At 42.2% G+C, this 22,193-nt stretch overlaps 1 protein-coding gene across 11 annotated transcripts in view; it reads right to left on the reverse strand.

Annotated features, from left to right (window-relative positions):
- The window catches only part of AGAP1 (ArfGAP with GTPase domain, ankyrin repeat and PH domain 1), a 528,918-nt gene that overhangs the window by 205,417 nt on the left and 301,308 nt on the right, over positions 1-22,193 (reverse strand). For 7 of the 11 annotated variants that reach the window (XR_013537918.1, XM_072977373.2, XM_072977372.2 and 4 more), the window contains one exon: positions 6,824-6,985. The exons of the other annotated variants lie outside the window; for them this stretch is intronic. Coding sequence is in view for 6 of the 7 variants with exons in the window: in XM_072977373.2 (XP_072833474.1) it covers positions 6,824-6,985 (162 nt within the window). In the remaining variant the exon portion in view is untranslated. The remainder of the gene's footprint in view (positions 1-6,823; positions 6,986-22,193) is intronic. 11 annotated transcript variants of the gene reach the window in all.

Here is a 22,193-nt window from a genome sequence, read left to right on the forward strand (position 1 = left end):
TATCTCAGAGGAAAATCATCGTGCAGACTCTGCTCTTCGTGCCTTGTGTCCCCTCTTTCCCAATCCTATTGACAGCCATTCTTTTCATCACCAGAGTGCTAAACAACTCCATAAGCAATTTTCTATTCCGCTTTCCCAAGCTCGAGACATCATCTCCTCCTGCTCTTCCTGTTCCATGTCTCCCATTTCCTTTCCTTTTGATGCTGTTAACCCACGAGGAATGGATGCCAATCAGCTTTGGCAAATGGATGTCACTCATGTTCCTACTCTTGCTCCTCTTTCTTATATTCATCTAACTATTGATACTTATTCAGGATACACCTGGGCTACTCCTCTTCGTGGCGAGACCTCTCACCATGTGATACAACATTGTTTACATACATTTGCAATTATGGGCTGACCTCAAGCCTTAAAAACAGACAATGGGCCTGCCTATACCTCTTACGCCTTAACCACTTTCCGCAATGAATGGGACGTTTGACTTTCCCATGGTATTCATTATAACTTCACAGGACAGGCAATTGTGGAAAGAGCCCATCGCTCTTTTAAATTTCTCCTTTCAAAACAAACACCAGAGGGATTACGTTCCAAGATATTCCAGATGTAGTATCATATTGAATCATTTAACTGTATCTGCTATGCTGTTCACATTAAATCATTTAACTGTATCTGCAGGTCAGCATAAGTTGTCACCAGTAGAGAAACACTTTCGTAAAGAAATCCCCATGGAACGGCCTCTGGTGACTTATAAGCAACCTCCTCACCCTAATATGGGGTTGTGGCTATGCTGCTGTGCTTACTCCCACAGGTCCTTTGTGGATCCCGGCTTGGTGTGTGTGAGGCCATAACATGGGAAGAATGAGTTGGCATCATAAACTGCAGAACCCGATTCTGGAATTCAACCCAGTGATGGCTCTGGAGCGGGACCAGGTGACTGCGTGTCGCCGGAAGCGCCTGGCCCAACCTGAAGGCACTCAGCCCAAAGTTACTTGGGGGATGATAAAGATGTTGAGTGCTGATGCAAAAAGAATTCTAAATCAGCAGCAGATCCCAGAAACTCCTGAAACTTTTCTAGCAGCCATTATCTCGCAGCTGAATGCCAACTCTGACACTGTTGTGTTGTGTTCTTATTCTTGGAATTATGCTCCTCATACTCCTTATAAGTTGCTGTTGTTGTATTCAATGTATACCAACCTTCTTTTCCATAATAACTACCTGTTGCAAAGCTTTGCCTTCAGGCCTTCGCCGAAAAAATTTATATGTAGTTCACAAATATATGAAAGACTATGTGCCTTTGCTAAACAAAAAAGAAAAAGGGGAAATGTGGGAAACTTCTGCTTAAAGGTTATAGCTGCATTCTGTTCCAGTGATGTACATACACTCCTGGTAGGAAGCGGCAGCTGCTAACAGACGGGGTAGCCCATTATTCTGCCCTTTTGCTTAGAGGTAGAGCATAAGATCAAAGGATTACGGTTAGGTAACTAGTATCCTATCTGAATTCTAACAACATACTATGTAAATCATACTAAGTAAATAAAAGAGCTCTCAGGGCATTGCCTGTAGACTCCGCTGGCTCAGATATCCATTGCTGACTCCTTTGTTCTTGCTCTAAGGCAATTAGCCTTCCTTTGTTCCATGATCACCCACAGTGGGTCACCGGGGAGGTCTTTTTTTAAGGCAGAGGGGTGCACTTCACAGCGGACTTGTGGTGGAGGTCTGCATGGCTACCTCTTGCTCATGGCCCAGAGAACCTGAGGACCTGCGGAGTTGCAGGGCATCAGTGAGAAGGCTACAAAGGGAGGCCTTTTTCCTGCCACCAGACTACAGGTCTGTTCTGCTGCAGGCATGGCACAGAGGTTCAGGCAACAGGGAGGAATACTTCCAATGTGTTCCTGTCTGCACTGCAGCAGTAGACAATGGAGGGGGAGATCATCTGTGGCCACATGGTCATGGATGCTGGGCACAATATGTTGATGGCATTAAATGTGGTGGGCTTCGAGGCATCATGTGCATGATGCATAAATTATACCCTGTTGTAAGCGATCATTTGGCCTGGGCAGCTTGAGTGGGAGGGAGGCACTTGGAAGATATGGCCACTCCTTGGGCAATGCCACCTGCTGGGCCATCTCACATGCAGCCTGAAAGTTGCCTGCTGGCCTGTGTGAGAAGAAGGAGGAGTTGGGGCAGGAGACATATTTTCTCCTGACAAACCTGGCAACCAGGTTGAACTCCATGTTCACCATGGTGTCCTACCCGGTGGAGCAGAAGACCACTTTGAAGGACATTATATCTTCCACACCCATTCTGCCTAGGGGAAGAGAGGTGGGCAGCAGTGCTACAGATGGGCTGGCCCTCTCCCAGATGGTGGAGGTGCTCAAGCCCTTCCAAGAGACCACTGATGTCCTGTGTGGTCACGTGGCCAGCCTGAGGCAGGTTATCCTCCTGCTTCATGTCATTGACCAGTCCCTGGAGTCTGCTCTGGTGCAGGGATCCTCCCTTCTTCCACAGACCAGGGCCTTAGTGAAAAGTTTGCAGGCAGACATGCAAAGCGACTCCATCCTGTCTGCAGGGACAAGGGTGCCAATGTGTTCCTGTCTGCTTCAAGGGTGGCTTGGTGGCATGTGCTGCGGAACTCAAGGACTGGAGAACAGAGCTCTCCACTGAGCTCTGCAAGGTGTTTGGTGCAGAACACATGTGTGGGAAGTGTGTGTGGGAAGCCAGAGACTCCATGGCAAGAGTCAGAGGAGAGGGAAGGTGGTATGCAGGAGCCACAGGCAGGGATGTCTGATGAGGGCCCCAGCTCCCATTACTGGAGCTCTGTGGTGAGATGGGCAATTGCCATGGAGGACAGACAGGTGGCAGATGAGGACCTGGCAGAATCCATAGGAAGGAGTACCTTGCAGAGTCCCCCAGCCCCTCTGATCAGATCCCCTTCATTTTTTGACCCAGAAAATGGTCATATGGCCAGAGTTGTCCACTGTGGCCATGAACCTTCTTTACAAACACACACACACACAGTCCAGAGCATGTTCTCCAATCTCAGAGACATTTTCCAACCCTGTCACGCCCATTTGGATCCTGTAACTGTGGAGAGGCTGTCATTCATCAAGGTGAACTTTCCCTTGTTGGGCTTCCCCTCATTGAACCCAACAAAGTAGGGATCCCACAACAGTCTCTCTGACACACCACCTGCCTGCTTGCCCACCTGACTGACTGACTGCCCACCCACCTAAGTCCTCAGGTTCACCATACCATCTGCCTGCCTCAATGCATCTTTCAGGCCTTCTCAGAACAAAACCTGAATTCAATGCCTCTTTTCAGGCCCTCCCAGGCCAAAACACAAACTCAATGCATCTTTCAGGCCTAATCAGGCCTAAACCTGAACTCAGTGCCTCTTTCAGGCCCCCCTCCCTCTAACTGTCCCAACGAGGGCAAAAATTGAACTCTCTGCTGCCACCATGGCCCACGTAGGGCACAATCTGAATCACACTGGTACTCTGGATGCCTGATTCCCACTCTCTCTTGCATATTGTGAGATAATGGATGCCAGCCAGTAACCAGCCACTGAAATACCTACCCTCAAGGCCATATCTATTCCAAATGCCTCAGTGCCTGGAAGGAAGCTAAAGAATGTTATTTCCCACTGCCTCAGTGCCTCGAGGCAAACCAAACTACCTCAATGCCGAACGTCTCAGTCTCTGGAGGCAAACCCTATCTCAATGCCAAAGCCTCTGTGTCTGATGGCAAACTATGGCAGCTGCCTCTGTCACTTTCCTGAGGGGGTTCCCATTTGTGGGTGTATAACTTGGTCATCTGGAATCCAAACTTCACTAAACATGGGGGGCTTGTAGAGGAGAGTCAGAGTTAGCTTTCCTGTGAATTTGGTATCTCTAGGTGCCTGTCTGGCTGTTTTATAGCATTTTAAAATAAAGATGAATCAACAAATCAATCCATCAATTCATCAAAAAAATTAATTCATTATTCGTTGACCTTGATTAATTGTGAATCACAATTATTGCCATGGTTTTTCATTTGTACCCATCTCTAATTTGGAAAAGCTTGTCACTGACTGTTTGGTTTCATTCTGAGATTAACCCTTCCCTTGGATAATGTCAGCTATGACAAAATCATAGAATCTGTTCTTGCCTTGAAGGTCTATAAATTTCTGTAGGACTCCTGGGGACTCAGTTATCCTTATCTGTTTCTGACAACTTTGAAATGCAACAAGAGCTACGGGCAACTAATCAGAATAAAGAAGGCAAGTAGAAATAACTCCTGCACATATGGTGAAGACAGTAGCTGATGGAGAAGACTGTTGGTCTATTAAAAGCCCAGGGGAGGTCATGCAGAAGAAATAGAAAATTGAAATAAATTATTTTTGTCTTCTGTAGGACATTTCAAGATGTTCATTAAAACAAACAAACAAACAAACCCAAAAACAACAATACAATTTCCGGATGATAATATGGTGCATAAATCCTTAATAGGCCATCTTCTAGTAGCAGTAAGATAGACTATAGTCAAAGGCTGGAAAAACATGCAGGAAGTATCAAGCATAGCATTAGAGCAGTGGTTCTTAACCTTGGGTTACTCAGGTGTTTTTGGACTGCAACTCCCAGAAGCCTTCACCACCAGCTGTGCTGGCTGAGCTGCAGTTCAAAAACACCTGAGCAACCCAAAGAACCACTGCATTAGAGTATGGCAGGTAGCATTGCAGGAAAAATTAACCACCAAACTCCATATAGTTAAAGGTATAAAACATTTGGATTCTTTTGCAATGGACTTGCATCCATTTATTGTTCATATGAATGTAATACCCTGCTTCCCCTAAAATAAGACCTAACCTGAAAATAAGCCCTAGTATGATTTTTAGAGTGAATGTTTATATAGATATACATATTTATCACAATTAACTAAAGGGGGAAAAAAGAACAGGAAGATTAGAAGGTCTATTGGAGTCTCCCTATACGTGAAAAATCCACATTTCTGCAGAGAAAAACAGAAGGATGAGCTTGGTTGTCACATTAATAGCATCTGGATCAACATAACTGGGATGAAAAGTAAAAGGAATGTGGTAGTTGGTATCTACTACTGACTGCCTAATCAAGGAGATGATGAAGATGATACCTTTGAAAAACGAACTGTAAGAATTTCAAAGAGACATGATGTAGTAGTAAAGGGAGATTTCAATTATCTTGGTACCTGTGGAGAGGCAAATTCTGCCAAACATGTACCTTCCATGAAATTCCTGCCTCGTGTGGCTGGCAGTTTCCTCCAATAAAAATAAATAAATAAAGGAAGAAACTAGAGTATTAGCTATACGCATCTTGATTCTGGATGTTAAAGTCTTCAGCTGTCAATAGTCTGACTGATCTCAGGTCTGCAGCTGAGATGAACCTGTCCAGCCTTGGCAATCCCGTAACAGGCCGTTTTTGTTCCATTTTGGTTTTTTTCTGGTCTGTAAGTCAAATCTCAATCTGCAAGTCAAACCTAAATTTTGTGGCCAGAGAAGTCTGTAACTCAAAAAGTCTGTAAGTCAAGCCGTCTGTAAGTCAAGGGTCCACTGTATCGCTGTGGCCCATTTTGTTGTTATGGGCCTGGCTACTTTGATTAGCCAGGCCGGGCAAGGGTCAAGGGAGGTGGTGGCGCAACAGCGATCAAGCACTCTGTCCACAGAATCTGGCGTCACAGACGGAGCGCTAGACATCTCTGCTCAATTCACTGTATTTAAAAGGAGAGAGCTCCCGGCGGATGGCCTCCACTTTAGATTTTAAAAATGCTGCATATTGGTGTAAAACTCAGACCAATTCCAGACTGGTCGTGAACTATATGGAATAACTCCGCCTGCTGGCTAGATGCTTTGCTTATCCGGCTAGCAAAGTAAGTTCGAGAAGCAGCCTTTACCTTAGACAGGTAAAGGTTAGTTGCGACCCTAACAGCTATCCAATTATAATCCGTCGGGTTCTTCCTCCACCTACACTCTAGCCTTCTCCTAAATTGCTTCATAGCTCGAAGGTCCTGGTTAAACCGGGCGCTGGCCGAGCTCTACGCAGGAGAGGGCATTTAGGCATGATCATGACTATAGCCCTAGTGGCAGCAGTAGACCAGCTGTCAACCAGAGCCTCGACAGGAGTACCAGCCAGGTCAGCCGTAACACCTCTCATGGCATCCTGGAATCCAACTGGATCCAGTAGCCTTCGAGGGCGGACCATAGCAATAGGTCCCTGCTCCCTGCGAGGGGGGAGGACCATTACGAGGTTACATTTTATTAGGTGGTAATCTGAGCAGGACAAGGGGACCGACACAAGGTCAGTCACCATCAGACCATGCTCACTCCAGTTGGTGGAAAAAACCATGATGATAAGTAAAAGCAAATGGACTGCTGACTGTTAAAGAAAGATGCTGCTTACTGACTAAAGCATTATGTAAGGCACGTTTATTATCTAAATTCTCATTTCTTGCCCACATATGTTAACCCCTAATCCCAGGGCATTCCCAATTTATGATATTTTAGGAAATTATCTTCTGATCTGCAATAGCACTACTTGTTTCAAATGAGCATCAAAATGTATCTAATTTCTTTTTCATAACTATTATGCAGCAGTCACAAAATTATATCTTTAAAAAAAGATATTGATCAATCTAGGAGAAAGTACAACTGTGATGAAGTTTCCATAAATTCATCTGAATGCTATATTTGACAACGTTCTCCTCTCTCTGTATCACAACACATGTTAAATAACGTTAACTTTCTAGAATGTACTTAATGAATCCTCATATATTTGTTAAATAAAGATAAAAATGAAATACTATCACTTCTTACCACTACTGATGCCTGAGTTTGCAACAACTGTCACCTCACTCCACTGGTCAGCACTGGAGACTGAATAGGAACGCTGATGCATCCCATCAGGTCGACTGTTAAACGAAACAAGACTGATGCCACTTGTCATTTGAGACACTGAAGTACTAGTGGTCACATTTCCTAGAAGCAGAAGTACTGAAAGTTACTAAAAAAGAAAAGCAATTTCACATTCAGAATAATATAAAATTAGAACAAAAAGGCAATCCATCAGTAGCTATGATCAATGCACTGCTATTGTCGTGGGCATATTGTTACACTGGAATAGCACGTTATAAAACACTTCTAGAGCAACATTAATCTCAAACTGCAGTGTACTCCATTCTTTTTGGGCACACCATCTTTGTTAAATCCATTCTTTGAGTACACAGCCATCAGATCCAGTGTTTCACTCTGTTGATATTATTTAAAGTCTTAAACAAAACAGAGGCTACAAATGTCAAAATAGCTAAGAGTAGACAAAAACAATAAGTTCCTAAATTTGCAATAATGTAATATGTCACTGTGCAGTTCAACTGGAATAATCTAATAAGAAGCTGGTTATCTGAGATCATTACATGACTGAACAAAGGAATCTAAGAATGCTGCTGCAAAGGGCGAGGATACGACCCTGTGCTGACCTCCATTTTCATTTAAGATTGTGACATCAGGAGATATTTTGAAAACAAACAACAGCAGTACAGTGGGGTCTTGACTTAAGAACGGCTTGAGTTAAGAACATTTTGACTTAAGAACCACTCTCATAGGAAAATATTGACTTGACTTACATACTTAGATTTGAGTTAAGAACTGAAAAAAAACCACGTGGGAGGCAGGGAAAGTGCAAAATGTGAACTTTCAGTTAACTGTTGGCCAGTGAAAAGGGTGCCTGTCTGCTTCCTCACTCCTCCCAGCGTTTAGAGAGTGGATTGGGAGTCTTCAGACTGCCTGGTACTGCCTGGACTGTATTTTCCCTGCCTTCCCTGAACCTTTCTTGACCTAAGAAAAAAAGAAACAAAATATCCCCCTCTAGTGGTCGAAGGCGGAATAGCAGCTTCCCATTAGTTTCTATGGTCGGAAAAGAGCAGATACGGATCAAATGGTTTTCAATGCATTCCTATGGGAAATGCAGATTTGACCTGAGAACTTTTTGACTTGAAAACCGCCTTCCAATATGGATTAAGTTCTCAAGTCAAGACCCCACTGTATACTGATGCTCGGGGTAACCGTGAGCAATAAATCAGCTGCAAGTTCCCACTAGATCTATTCAGGGATTATTCCTGAAATCACACACAGGACTAAAAGGCTGGAAGGGACCCTGTGGATCATCACATCCAGCCCCTGTCAAAGAGGCCCAGTGGGAAATCCAACTCCCAATGACCTAGACCACTGAGCTATCCAGCAGTTCATGCCTCCTTTATCCAATCCAGCTTTCCATATGACATGTTCTTTGTACGGATTGAGCAGATAGGGAGATTATATGCATCTTTGTCTGACATCTCTGCCTATTGGAAATCACTGGAAATCATTAACATTACTGACATTAAAGTTTCATGGCCAGGAAGGGGACATGGCGGCCTGGTTTATTGTGCCCACATTCTAATTGTCTTTTAAAATTTGTACATAGTTTCTGGAATAGCTTATGAATAGACCTGCTTTAACCTGTGATTTAAAAGCCTATCGCATCCTTCCTCATGTTTAGTCGAAACTGCCTATCTTGCAAGTTAGATCCATTAGTTCAAGCCCTACCCTCTGGAGCTGGACAAGTTTGCTCTATTTTCCACATGACAGACCTTCTATTTGAAAATGTCTAACATTACACCTCTTAGTATTTTTTCCTTTAGGTTAAGCATGCCCAGTTTCCTGGAGTCTTTGCCATAGCACTTGATTTACAGATGTTTTATCATGTTCCTCTGGACATGTTCCAGGCCCTCAATATCCTTCTTAAACTGCAGAGCCCAGAACTGGACACAATATTTCAAGTGAGGTATGACTAAAGCAGAACAGAGTAATAGTATTAGTTCCTTTGATCTGATCACTATCCTTCTACTGTTGCAGCTTACTACAGCACTGACTTTCTTTTCGGCCAATCTTTGGTCAGGACAAGCCTTGAACTATGTTTTTATTCCTGTGACTACTAAACAAAAGTCCCAACTGTACAGCTCAATATTTCTAATATTATAAAAATCACAAAGATTAGTAACATTATTATAATTACACCAAGGCAGTCTATTAGTGACTATTCTAAAGAGTATTTCAGCAGGAAGCAGCACAGTACCTTCCAACAAGTATTTAAAACCACCACAGTCTATATATATTTATGCAACAGTTATTTGTGGTACTGAAATTTTACCAAGAACATAATAGATTAGTCAGCCAGAGTATGAATTCAGCCGCTTAATGAGATTCTGTATCTCATGAGAGTGATCTTATTTTGAAGTACTTCTTGTGAAGTCTTCATGTCAAAATCTTACATGCAACGGCTAGTGGCTCTTTAGCATCTGTCTCACTTTCTCCGTTCATTAGAATTAACATAAAATACATGGTCAACTACCTGGTTTACACAGAGTTCTAAAAGAGTGCCTCTACAAATGCATCATGTACGCATCATCTGGTTGCTTTAGCTGATTAGCAGGGGGCAGTTATATTACTATGCTAATCCATGTATTCTCAGCACTGGTTCCTTGATATGGATATGTGTATATGCTTACTAAGAAGCCTTGATTAGTTCAAGCTTCGGCGTGTCAAAAGCTCCAGATTCTTTCCAAAGAATAATTTTAGCTACACTCATCATCCTAAAATGTAGGAGCTGATTTGAAAATGTATTTATCTCTACCATATGCTATTTTTTTAACAATTTACATTTCAAAGTGATTATCACATTTATATATGTAAGACTATCTGTATGTTGCCAAAAATGGGCTCAAATGAGCAAGGATGATGCTGGTTTTCAATTGAACAAAAATGTTTTTCATCTTCTAAAGTAGTATTGCAAGGGGGGGGGACACCCTACATTCTAAAGTCATTATTACATTTAAAATACCTAGCTGATGTTGTAAAATACTCCCCATTACCAAAAACATCAACAACGTTCATCTACAGTTGCAAAGAACAATTACTCTTGAGCAATAACCAAGATAATTTGATTTCTTATGGGGAAAAGTAAGAACAGAAATTATGGGAGAGTGATCGGTGTAAATGGATGTTAAGGAACAGGCTTTGGGTTTTATTAATTAAGGAAGAAAGAAGAACAAAACGCGAAGTAAATTATTTACTGATTTATTTTAAAGATGTACATAAGACCTTTTAGCAGAGATTTCAAAGTGATTTGTAAAAATATTCTTGTGACTAATGAGTTTTATTTGGCATGAGTTGAATACCCTATTTTTTAAGATTCATGGAATGCAATATTCAAGGCATGGATTTATATGTACACTAGTTCTTGTTACAGAGTGAAAAAGAATTAACTTTATTTGTATTATTAACACCACCCAAACTTTCAAAGAGCTGCCTGGCATAAACATCCTTACAAAAGTCAAGTAGCCTCTGAGGTCTCCAAACAATGGCTTCTGTTTACTAAAAGACTGAAATGACCTGTTTTGTCTTATGCCCATCTGGAAAAATTGTTTAAGCTATATACAGCAGGACTACAGATAAATCTGCATGGATGAGCGGATTAAAATACATAATAAAAGAAAAAGTCTCTATCTTTATTTATGCTAAGAAAAAGAAAGCTACACCTCTTGATGTATTCTTGTTCAGCTCTTTCATATTGAACTGTCTTTAAATTTCCTTTGTTCAATGATAGTCACCATGAAGTTCAAAGACCTAAGTGTCGGTGGAGATGGAAGTGTTTTCCCACTGGTTTCTAAATATTGATGCTTCTAATATAAGTTTTGTGTCCATTTCTTTTTCTGCTGACAGACGGGTCCATTTGTTCTATTGTAAAATCTAGTGAATACTGCTGGGAAAAAGTAATTTATTTATTTATTTATACCCCGCCTATCTGGTCTACTTGACCACTCTAGGCGACTTCCAGTATAGGATAAAACAATAAAACACAAGAACATTACATAATCATTCGATACAGTTCCAATAAAATAGAGTGAGAATAAAATAAGAAGAAATAGAAAAGAAATCAGGTATTGACTGGAGGGAAGGCCTGGATGTATAACCATGTTTTTAATTGGGTTTTAAAGATTCCCAGTGTAGGGGCCGCACAAATCTCTGAAGGGAGGTTGTTCCAGAGGCAAGGAGCCGTCACCGAGAAGGCCTGGTTTTGTGTCTTTTCCTTCCGGGCCTCTCTCAGCGTCAGGCTCCTCAGCCTCACCTCCTGACTCGCACGGGTGATCCAGGTAGACCTTGGTGGGAGCAGGCGTTCTGCCAATATCGATGTCCTAAACTGTTTAGGGCCTTGTAAGTAACCATTAAGACTTTGAAGTTGACGCGGAAATGAATGGGCAGCCAATGCAATGCGGCCAGAGTTGGAGAAATATGTTGGTATTTTCTCACTCCAGTGAGGAGTCTGGCTGCAGCATTCTGCACCACCTGAAGTTTCCACATCAGCCTCAAAGGCAGCCCCACGTAAAACGCGTTACAGTGATCTAATCTTGAGATTATGAGCACATGCACCAAGGTAGTGAGTGCCCCCATGTTGGGATAGGGCCGCAGCCAGGCGATCCGCCAGAGGTGGAAAAAGATGGTGCGGACTACCAACGCTATCTGCGTTTCCATGGTGAGTGTCGGGTCCAGATGTACGCCTAGGCTGCGGACCCCACTCTTCACGACCAGGGTCACCCCCCAAACGTGAGTCACCCGGGCCACCAACCACAGGGCCACCCACCCTCAGAACCTCCGTCTTGTCCGGGTTCAGCCTCATCCCATTTTCCTGCATCCACTGCAGTACGGCCCCCAGGCAGCGCTGTAGGGACAGGACGGCATCACCTGCAGTTGGTGAAAAGGAGATGTAGAGCTGGGTGTCATCCACACCCCCTGATGACCCCACCCAGCGGTCTCATATAGATGTTAAACAGCATTGGGGAGATAATCGACCCCTGTGGAACCCCACAATTGAAACTCCACAGGCCTGAAACACTCTCCCCAAGCTGTACTCTCTGAGGATGGTCCCCCAAGAAGGAACGGAGCCAGGCGAGTGCCGAGCCACCAATTCCCAACTCGGAGAGCCTCCCCAGGAGGATACCGTGGTTGACGGTATCAAAGGCCACCGAGATGTTGAGGAGGAACAACAGAGACATTTTACCCGTCAGCCTTCCTCAACAGGTCATCATACAGGGCGACCAATGCCGTCTCTGTACCGTGGCACGGCCTGAAGCCTGACTGAAATGGATCCAGGGCATCTGTTTCATCCAAGTGAGCCTGAAGCTTATCAGTCACCATCCTCTCAACCACTTTGCTCATGAAAGAAACATTGGCGACGGGCCTATAATTGCCAATTTCATCTGCCGCCATATTAAGTTTCTTTCTTATGGGCCTAATGAGTGTCTCCTTGAGGGCAGATGGAAACATATATCATCAGAAGTAACATATATCATGCTAGAAGACAAGAAGGTGTACAAGCTCCAGATATTGTAGATCACATAATTAGATATTTTTAAAGGTGTTTCCTGTGTAGACACTCGGACAAAGTTGGTGTCTGGGTTTGTAGTCAGGTCTGGTTCTTCTACCAGTATCTCTTTTACAAGGCCTATATTTACATACAGACAGATGCCTGACTCCCTTGTGGGTGGAAGGCTTATATATGCATATACACTGTCTATATGCATGTACAGGCTTTCCAACCAGAAAGACTAGGGAAATTTCATTGTACAGGATAGGATGTAGATCTTCATGACACAGTAGTTTTACTTGGGAACTACAGATTACAATAACTAATATTCTGTTATTATCTGTTCTGTGTTTATCTTGTAGAACAGGGGTCCCCAACCCCCCAGTCTGAGATCCAGCAGCAGTCCCTGGCCTAGGCCGCAAGACTGGGCCGCAGACACAGATCTCCTGCCCCCTCGCGAGTGCCCCTGTGCACGCTGCCACATGCATGCATGCATGTGAGCGCGTTCCAGCCCCGGCAAGTGCACTATATGCACGCACTCCCCATGAGCACCGCTGCCTGCATGCTCTCTCCTTGTGAGTGCACTGCATGCATGCATGCATGCGAGGGCCCTCGTGAGCACTGTGCACAAGTGTGCAAATGCACTCTGCCCCCTGCGAGCACGCCATGTGCATGAGCAGTCGCTTGTGAGCGCCACTGCACGCATGCATGCTCCACCCCCTGTGGGCACACCACACCCACACGAGCATGCCATGACCCCCTCAACAGGTCCACGGTTGGGAAAAGGTTGGGGACCACTGTTGTAGAAGACTATTCCTGAGCACCACTCCAGTCCTGATTTTTTAAAAATTCTTGGACAGCTACAGCTGTCTAAGAAACATTATTCACATCCTTGAGAGGGAGAGTCTCTTGTTTAATAGAAGAGAGCAGATTCAGTTGTATCACAGGCCTTGTCTGCTGAACTTCAGGACTCTGGAAGTTACAGGCAGGTATATACAAGTGGTTGTTTGTTCATTTCTCATGTTAGATGGTAATCATGTTTCTACTTTATTGTTTGCACAATGGTGTCTACAAAGTGATCCTGTTGCATGGTGTGGTCTAGGTTGAGGGTGAAGGTGGGGCTATGTAGTCACAAGTAATTAGGATAGCAAATAGTCTTAGAGAAGTTAAAGACGTCAGCCACACACAAGGATGGATGTCTGCCAGCAGTGCTCCTGATGGGCGACTAGAAGGAGAGGACCTCATACAAGACGACTGCCCTGCCCCCATGAGGACTGTGTTTTAATATCCTCACAAGCTCACAGATAGTTGACAAGAGTTCAGATAGGACAATGGTCACATAATGACATTATGACTGGCCCAAGGAAAGGCAATTAAGCAAGCTCTCTATAACCTATGAGAAAGAAGAAGAATGGGTGGCAGTTCCTCCCAGAGGCAGCTGTGACGTCATCCAGGAGAGTCTGCCCTGCTACTGTTGTTGTCTAGTCGTTTAGTCGTGTCTGACTCTTCGTGACCCCATGGACCAGAGCACGCCAGGCCCTCCTATCTTCCACTGCCTCCCGAAGTTGTGTCAAATTCATGTTGGTAGCTTCGATGACACTGTACAACCATCTCGTTCTCTGTCGTCCCCTTCTCCTCTTGCCATCACACTTTGCCAACATCTTTTCCAAGGAGTCTTCTCTTCTCATGAGATGGCCAAAGTACTGGAGCCTCAGCTTCAGGATCTGTCCTTCCAGTGAGCACTGTGATTTGATTTCCTTTATAATTGATAGGTTTTTTCTCCTTGCAGTCCAGGGGACTCTCAAGAGCCTCCTCCAGCACCACAATTCAAAGGCATCAATTCTTCAGCGGTCAGCTTTCTTTATGGTCCAGCTCTCACTTCCATACATCACGACAGGAAAAACTATAGCTTTGACTATTCGGACTTTTATTGGCAAGGTGATGCCTCTGCTTTTTAAGATGCTGTCAAAGTTTGTCACTGCTTTCCTCCCAAGAAGCAGGCGTCTTTCAATTTTGTAGCTGCTGTCTCCATCTGCAGTGATCATAGAGCCCAAGAAAGTAAAATCTGTCACTGCCTCCATATCTTCCCCTTCTATTTCCCAAGAGGTGATGGGACCAGTGGCCATGATCTTAGTTTTTTTGATGTTGAGTTTCAGACCGTTTTTTGCACTCTCCTCTTTCACCCTCATTACAAGGTTCTTTAGTTCCTCCTCACTTTCTGCCATCAGAGTGGTATCATCTGCATATCGGAGATTGTTGATATTTCTTCCGGCAATCTTAATTCTGGTTTCGGATTCCTCCAGTCCAGCCTTTCGCATGATGCATTCTGCATATAAGTTAAATAAGCAGGGAGACAATATACAGCCTTGTCGTACTCCTTTCCCAGTTTTGAATCAATCAGTTGTTCCCTATCCAGTTCTAACTGTTGCTTCCTGTCCCACATATAGGTTTCTCAGTAGATAGATAAGGTGGTCAGGCACTCCCATTTCTTTAAGGACTTGCCATAGTTTGCTGTGGTCCAAACAGTCAAAGGCTTTTGCATAGTCAATGACGCAGAAGTAGATGTTTTTCTGGAACTCTCTGGCTTTCTCCATAATCCAGCGCATGTTAGCCCTGATACTGTAGATTAAGCCAACAGTTTAGCAACTTTGGGGAGGGGCATTCCCCCACAAATGGTCTTCAGATTATCTGACCTCCACTAAAGATGAAGTAATTGTGGTGGAAAACAAAGTTGCACAGTTTAGTTACTGGATGTCTTGTAGTCTCATGAGATGGGATGATTACCTGTAGCTCATGTTTGCAGGAATGCGGGCATATAGGGCCTTGATGTACATGGTGACCAAGATTATGTTTTATTCCAAATGATATATGTACTGAAGGCTTCTCAGGGAAACTTCATCAGCCTAAAAGTGTGCAAAACTCAAAGTGAGATGGGGACAAGACACATATCTATCTCACCCAGAAATGGGGCAAACCTTTGTTTGTTAAGCATGAAGAACTGTATGGGTGATGTAAGCACATTCAACTAAACGTACTGACAGTGTGATTAGCTGCGCTGATACAGAATGGCTGCAGTTCATGGAAAAACTGCTTGCATAAGGAAAACTGCAGAAGTCTCAGTGGCAAAATGCTACTCATTAAGGAGGTGCTGGTTGTACTCCTTGTATAATTGGGTATGCACTGAGGAATGCAAACAGAAGCTCCTTAACAAATGGCAATTTGCTAACAAGATTTATGTGCTACCTTTATGCAAGTATAAACTGGAAATAGGATTCTGGCCACTCTAAGTATGTCCAACTGAACTTGCTTACAGTGTCAGTGCAGTTACTTTCATGATGGAAATGCCAAAAGATCCAGGACTGAGTAGGGTGGGAATGCATGCAGGGCTTCTGTACATGCATCATCTCTATCCTTCTTTGAGCTCTACAGACTTTCAGGATGACCACCTAAATATGGCTACAGTCTTATGGCATGTAACTGTTTGTTTTAATGGCCAGTTAAAGAGTGGACCGTTGGTCCAGATAGGTGGAATAAAAATCAAATAAATAAATAAATAAATAAATTAAACAAAAGCACAAGAAATGTTCTTTTTGTACAAGAAATGAAAAGGAAAATAAATTAATATATGAACATTCTACATGTGTGGATCATTTCAGGAAAGCTCAGGCTCAGAATATGCTGTGGTGGATAAATCGTATGAATAACCACCACCTTTTCATGTACAATAGAACAACAAGAAGGAAACAGCAGCCCGCATGGGCAGTAAGGGAGATTTAAATGTTAAAAGTTGACAAAGAAGATAGAAATGGCAAACTCTAATTTTCCATTTGTGGCTGGGCAGTAGGGGATATTATCCCATCAATTTAGGCGTCTTGGACTCTGGGCCACCCCTGCAATTTTCTCCCCATTCCCCCCCCCAAAAGGAAAATGTGAACAACTTTGCCTATATAGAAGACTAGAAGAGTCAGGACTACAGTTCAAGAATGGTGAAGAATCAGTCATGAAAACTTGAGCTACCTCAGTTCAGTTCAGGTTTTCAGGGCCAGATGGATTGCAACTAAGGATACTAAAGGAGGTGGGTGATATGGTCTCAGTATCTTAAAATATTATAAATGAATATTTATCAATATTGTGTGCCAAAAGTACCAGAGAACTTCAATGTGTTCATACTGAATTTTCTCTAAAATTAAAGAAATTGTGAAAATGAAGTTGTAAAGAAGATACAAATGTGTTACATTGTTCCAAAATCTTGGAGGTTATTTAGAGCCATAATAAAAGAGGCACATGTAGAACAGAGGTGTGAAGAGTACAGTGGTGCCTCGCATAGCGATCACTTTGTTTAGCGATGAAATCGCTTTGCGACACATTTTCTGTGATCGCAAAAGCGATCGCTTTGCGATGTTCCCTATGGGAGAATTTTGCTTTGCAATGTTCGGTTCCCTGCTTCGGGAACCGAGCATTGCAAACCGACGATTTTAAAACAGCTGATCGGCAGTTTCAAAATGGCCGCGTGGTAAACAAAATGGCTGCCCGCTGTTTTCTGGGACAGATTCCTCGCTTACCAGGCAGCAAAAATGGCTGCGCTATGGAGGATCTTCGCTGAACGGTGAGTTTCCAGCCAATAGGAACGCATTGAAGGGGTTTCAATGCGTTTCTATGGGCTTTTTTATTTCGCATTGCGATGTTTTCATTCTGCAGCGATTTTTGCGGAACGAATTAACATCGCAATGCGAGGCACCACTTTAATTGCAAAATTTCTGCTTCTCAGCAATTCCAAGCTTCCTCACTGAGACACCCTGGCAGCAGTCAGACTTCCTGGCTTCCCCTGAAAATGAGACACCCTTTTTTCTTTTCTTCCTATTGTTCTGGAAGAGTCAGAAACTGGCAAATTCTGCCAACCTAATGTCATTTCTGGTGAATTTTGTATGGGAAAAATGACAGTTTGTGCAGAAATTATAACAACTATGCAGTCTGGAATTTCTTCTGCCCTATTTAGATGAATCATGCACAGGAAAGCCATTCTGTGTACGAATGGGAATAATCTTGCCAGGGTGGCAGTTGTGCCTTTTCCAGGTGTCATTCTGCACAAGAATTTTAATCATTGTGCTCAACTTGGCATTCCTTCCAGGAAAAAATTAAGTGCAAAGCTTCTAAAAAATCCCTAAAGATTTCTTTGTTGAGAGTGGCAGATTGAAGTCTTGCCCCAAGAAATGTCACTGAGAGGAAAGAAAATGATTTACCCCCATTATTTTTTCTCAAGAGCAAGAGGCTACAAGATTTGTATCTCTAAGACAGAAAGTATACCAGAGGTCAGGAAAGGTAAGGCAAATCCAGGAGTTTGACAAGCATTGCCAAGGTAGATATTAGAGAAAAGAAAGCTTCCTTTAGTACCCCCATGGCAGTAGAGGTTGCCCACAGTGTTGTAGACCTAAGTGACAAGTTAAAACAAACAGAAGCTAACACAGATAGTAAGAATTTGTATGTAAAATGGCTGTTAGAAGACAAAAATAGGTAACACTCCTCTAAGATGAGTGTCTGTGCCAGAAGACAGAAACACAATCCAGAGAGAATCCAAGAAATTATGGGCCACTTAGCTTACTGTCCATTATAAGGTAAACTAGGAGGACAAGCATGGCTTTAAAAAAATCAATAAATCAAATCTGACTCTTGAATCTTTTAGAGTTTTTGAGAGAATCAATGCATAGACAGAGGGGGAGGCAGAAAACATTGTTTACTTCCAACAGCCCTTTGAGAAAGTCCATTTACTAAATATTCCTCTGCAAACATGGCAATCACAGGATAAGATAATATGTCTGCTTATGGATTGGTAACTAAAGACTAGAAAGGACATGGTAGGAAGAAATGATCAGTTCTTATAATGGAGAGATGTAAACAGTGAGATCCCTCACAAGATATGTGAGAACAGATTGTCTTACTTAACCTGCTAACAGCCTTGAGCAAAGCTCACACTGAAATAAATCTGCTAGGCTTAAATGTGACAGATTACTTTTGCTTCTTGTTATGTAGTTTATATCGCATAACTGAAGAAGCAGGAAGGAGAGTGATGAGGTTAAGACTCTCTCCTCCCTGTAGTCATACTTCGCCCTGCAACACCTCTCCACTTTATATATTTATTTATTTGAACTTCTGAATCGCCCATCTGACCAATGGCATACAGCATAAAATGTACAATAAAACTAAAATTAATTGGATGGCTGCAGGTGCTAATCTCAAACTCAAAGCAGAATATTTAACCATGGCATAATTTAGGAGGCCTGCCAGAATAAGAAGGTTTTAAAAAATAAGCCTCTCCTTAAGGGTCTGAGGAACGTGACCCTCTTGGAGAGATGCATTAATGATTGCAGTGGCCCACTCAGTTGTTACCAGTCTTGCAGTCTTTAAAAGCCAGGCTGGACAAGGAGCTAGCAGTGGCCCTACAGTGATCAAGAGCCTTGTCGACCTCTATTGGTGACACCGACTAAAATTGATCTAATAAGACTGGATGAGCTGTTGTAGTGGACATCTCCACCTGATCTACTGGAGCCATCTGGTGGTCTAGGTCCCGATGGATGGCCTCAACTTTGCTCTTGAAAAATGCCACAAATTGATGACACTATTGGGAGGCCTATCACCTTGCAAATCTGAATTCGCTAAAACATTCAGAAAAGTCCTGGGAGAGGGGTTGGAAGAAAAAAAAAAAGATGCCATTTCTCTTTCCCTTCCTGAAAATCTCCCCCTTTCCAGCCTGACACAGGCGCAGAAACAGATGCCTGAGCAGCACCACCAGACTCCTGTTCTTGTCTCAATGGAGCCCTGAACATTAGGAGTCCTCTCACGGGGTTGGGGAACATTCTGCAATACTTTGTGGTGGGTTATTATAAATACAGTATTCAGTTTACTTAATACAAAAGAATGTTTTGTGAGGATGTAGGTACCACTTAACTGGTACATGAATAAAACTTATTTTCCCTTTCATCTTGATTTTAATAGTGTGCACAATTCTCAATCTCTCTTTTTACATGCTTGCAGGGAAGAAGGAATCCCCTCTAGCATCAAAATCTTCCGCAAACTCTCTTCCAATGTCAAGATTCCTGACACTGACATTTTGTAACAGATTAAGAATATATGTTGTCTCCCAACAAACTAAATGTCATGCTTCCAAGAACATGCCACAAACATTTCCAAGGCTAACATGAGATGTTTCCCACTTATTACTCTCCATGTTATGCCCTCTACAAAGTCAAGGTAGACACTTATCTATATTTCTAATTAAAGCAGAATCTAGCAGAAAAAAATAAAGAGTACATCACCGGAACAAATACCATCTTCTTATACAAGCCACAATTGGAGTAACTAGATAGCATTATCTTAAATCTAAATGACTGATAAGGTATAGATTAAAAAATTATGCCTAGCTGATATTTTTGTTGTTGTTGTTGTTGTTGTTGTTGTTGTTGTTGTTGTTGTTGTTGTTGTTGTTGTTGCTGCTGCTGCTGCTGTTGTTGTTGTTATTATTTACACTATCAAAGAATGGACCTATATTTTTCTCTCCAGTATTAGATGCTGACCCTTAACTGTGGCTACTGAAATCAGCTAATTTTGTTCCAAAAGGAAAATTGTGTCTAAACTTCCCAGTAGCATGAAAAGATAGATATATATATATATTTTAAAAAACCTTTTCACAATAAAATTCTTCCTGCAAAAATTATTCAAAGAGAACATTTTTAACAGCAGAACATCCTAATCATATAAAACAACAATATTATTAAGTACATTCCAGAGCATGCATGTAGAAATTTTTTAAAAATTATGGCACTTAGAGAATTTGGCAACTAAGGCCAAACATGGGGGTGACTTCATAATTTATAACCAGTATGGGAGACTAGTATTAAACACATTGTTGAATATTAGAAATACATCAGTAATGCTTTTTCTCATTCGATTTATGGGATTCTTCTAGTATATTCTTGTTGAAACATGCTAATATTAAACCAGAAAAAAATGTGTAAATGTGGCAGTTTTTCTAAGGAAACGTATAGGGGATTTATGAAGACAGATAGGATAGAAATAGGGCAATTTTCCAATAACAGTGACCTCCTGCCAAAATTCTATGCTTAGTTTTGAGTATATATGATCATAAAAGATACAAGGAATGCATTATTAAATATTTGGTAAGTTAAACTAGAAAGTGACAAAAAAGCTTGCAAGTTAGAGCAAGCTGTACTTATTACAGTATTTCTAGATCATTTAAATCTAAAATGAAGAGAAACTTTGAGGGGGAGGAACAGATATTTTGATCTTACATTATTATAATTATAATTATTTTATTCTGAAGCTATTGCCTCTGCAACAGTAGCTTAGTAAATGCAAGTCTGCAATGTGAGCAGTTTTGATAAACAGCCTCTGCGGGCCACACAACAGGGATAATGTATCCTTAAGTACTGCCAATGAGCTGCCATTCTGCACAGCCAATTACTTCTGTGCGTCTGTCACTCAAAGGAAAAATGACTGAACCCATTAGATCAAACCTTTGTCACTGTTCCTAATGCACTCTTAGGCCTCATTAATCTGAGGGAGCAGCAACACAGCCGCCGGTGCCTCATTGCCTCCCCCACAACAGGACCACGTGAAGCCTCTCATCTCTCCCCCAAGTGCACCACGTTAATCAAGCTCTCCTTATTACCCCAGTCCCTGTCACGGCGGAGAGCGCACTCTCTCTTAAATGCTCTCATTATGGGCCATCTTTAGAGCTGGCTGAGTGGGGGGAAAAAGAGAGCGAGAAACAGAAGAGGAAAAAGCAAGTCCGATCACATTAATATTCATGACAATAATTAGTATTCTAGGTCACTGAATATTCATGCTATTAGTTTGGATTTTTATGGGGTTGCTGGATGTCCTGATTGCTGGAGTGTGGAGGAAAACAGCATGGTGGGGACTTTAGATGTCAATGGCAGTTCAATAGTGAAAATAGGTTTGTGAATCCCCCTCCTGGGGGTGGGCTAAATCAGTTCTTTCAACTCTCTTGATGGCTTTAGTATTTGAAAAATCACTAGAGGAAAGGAGGGGGGAATGAAAATGCTTGATTTTCTTGAAAGGATTTTAACATCCAAATGGTTACTATTACAAAATATAACCACAAGAGCTCAACATAATAACTTCAGGAGAACAGAATGAATCACTGATCTCAGGTACAAGACATGCAAGCAAGACCATCAAGAATAAGAACAGGGAGCTGGATGGCAAGAGGTTGTATTACTGGCACTTACACTGAGCTACCTAAATGTTCAGGACACCTCATCAATGCTCACCTTGATGGAGATCATACATTCAGTGCCTGCTATTATCAGAAGGGCAAAGTAACACCAAGCACTTACAGCATATTAGTCAATATACTAAGAACATTATCTCTTAATCCAGAGAGTGAAACCAGCATCAGAAACAGTGACAGTGTTTGCAACAGTACTTGGAATTTAGATTTGAAAATTAATTTGTCATTATTAAACATCAGAAATTCAAAATTAATATGTTGATAATCATGTTTGAAAGTAAAAATATGTTTAACTTGTTGAATTAGCATTGTTACTTCATTAATTAAATTGTTAGTTCTGATAAAAACAGCGGATTTTTAGGGCTACTAATGTGTTTTTCCTAATCTGGCACTTAGTTTTAAACTAGCTGCTGTTGAAATTGTGTTCATGTTTGTTACACTGCCTAAGGCTGATTACATCATCAGATGGGATGATTTTTTTGGAAATTAAATCTTTTCTATATTTGTCCTGAGGCACC

The sequence above is a fragment of the Pogona vitticeps genome, chromosome 1 (assembly GCF_051106095.1).
Source record: "Pogona vitticeps strain Pit_001003342236 chromosome 1, PviZW2.1, whole genome shotgun sequence".
Taxonomy (NCBI): domain Eukaryota; kingdom Metazoa; phylum Chordata; class Lepidosauria; order Squamata; family Agamidae; genus Pogona; species Pogona vitticeps.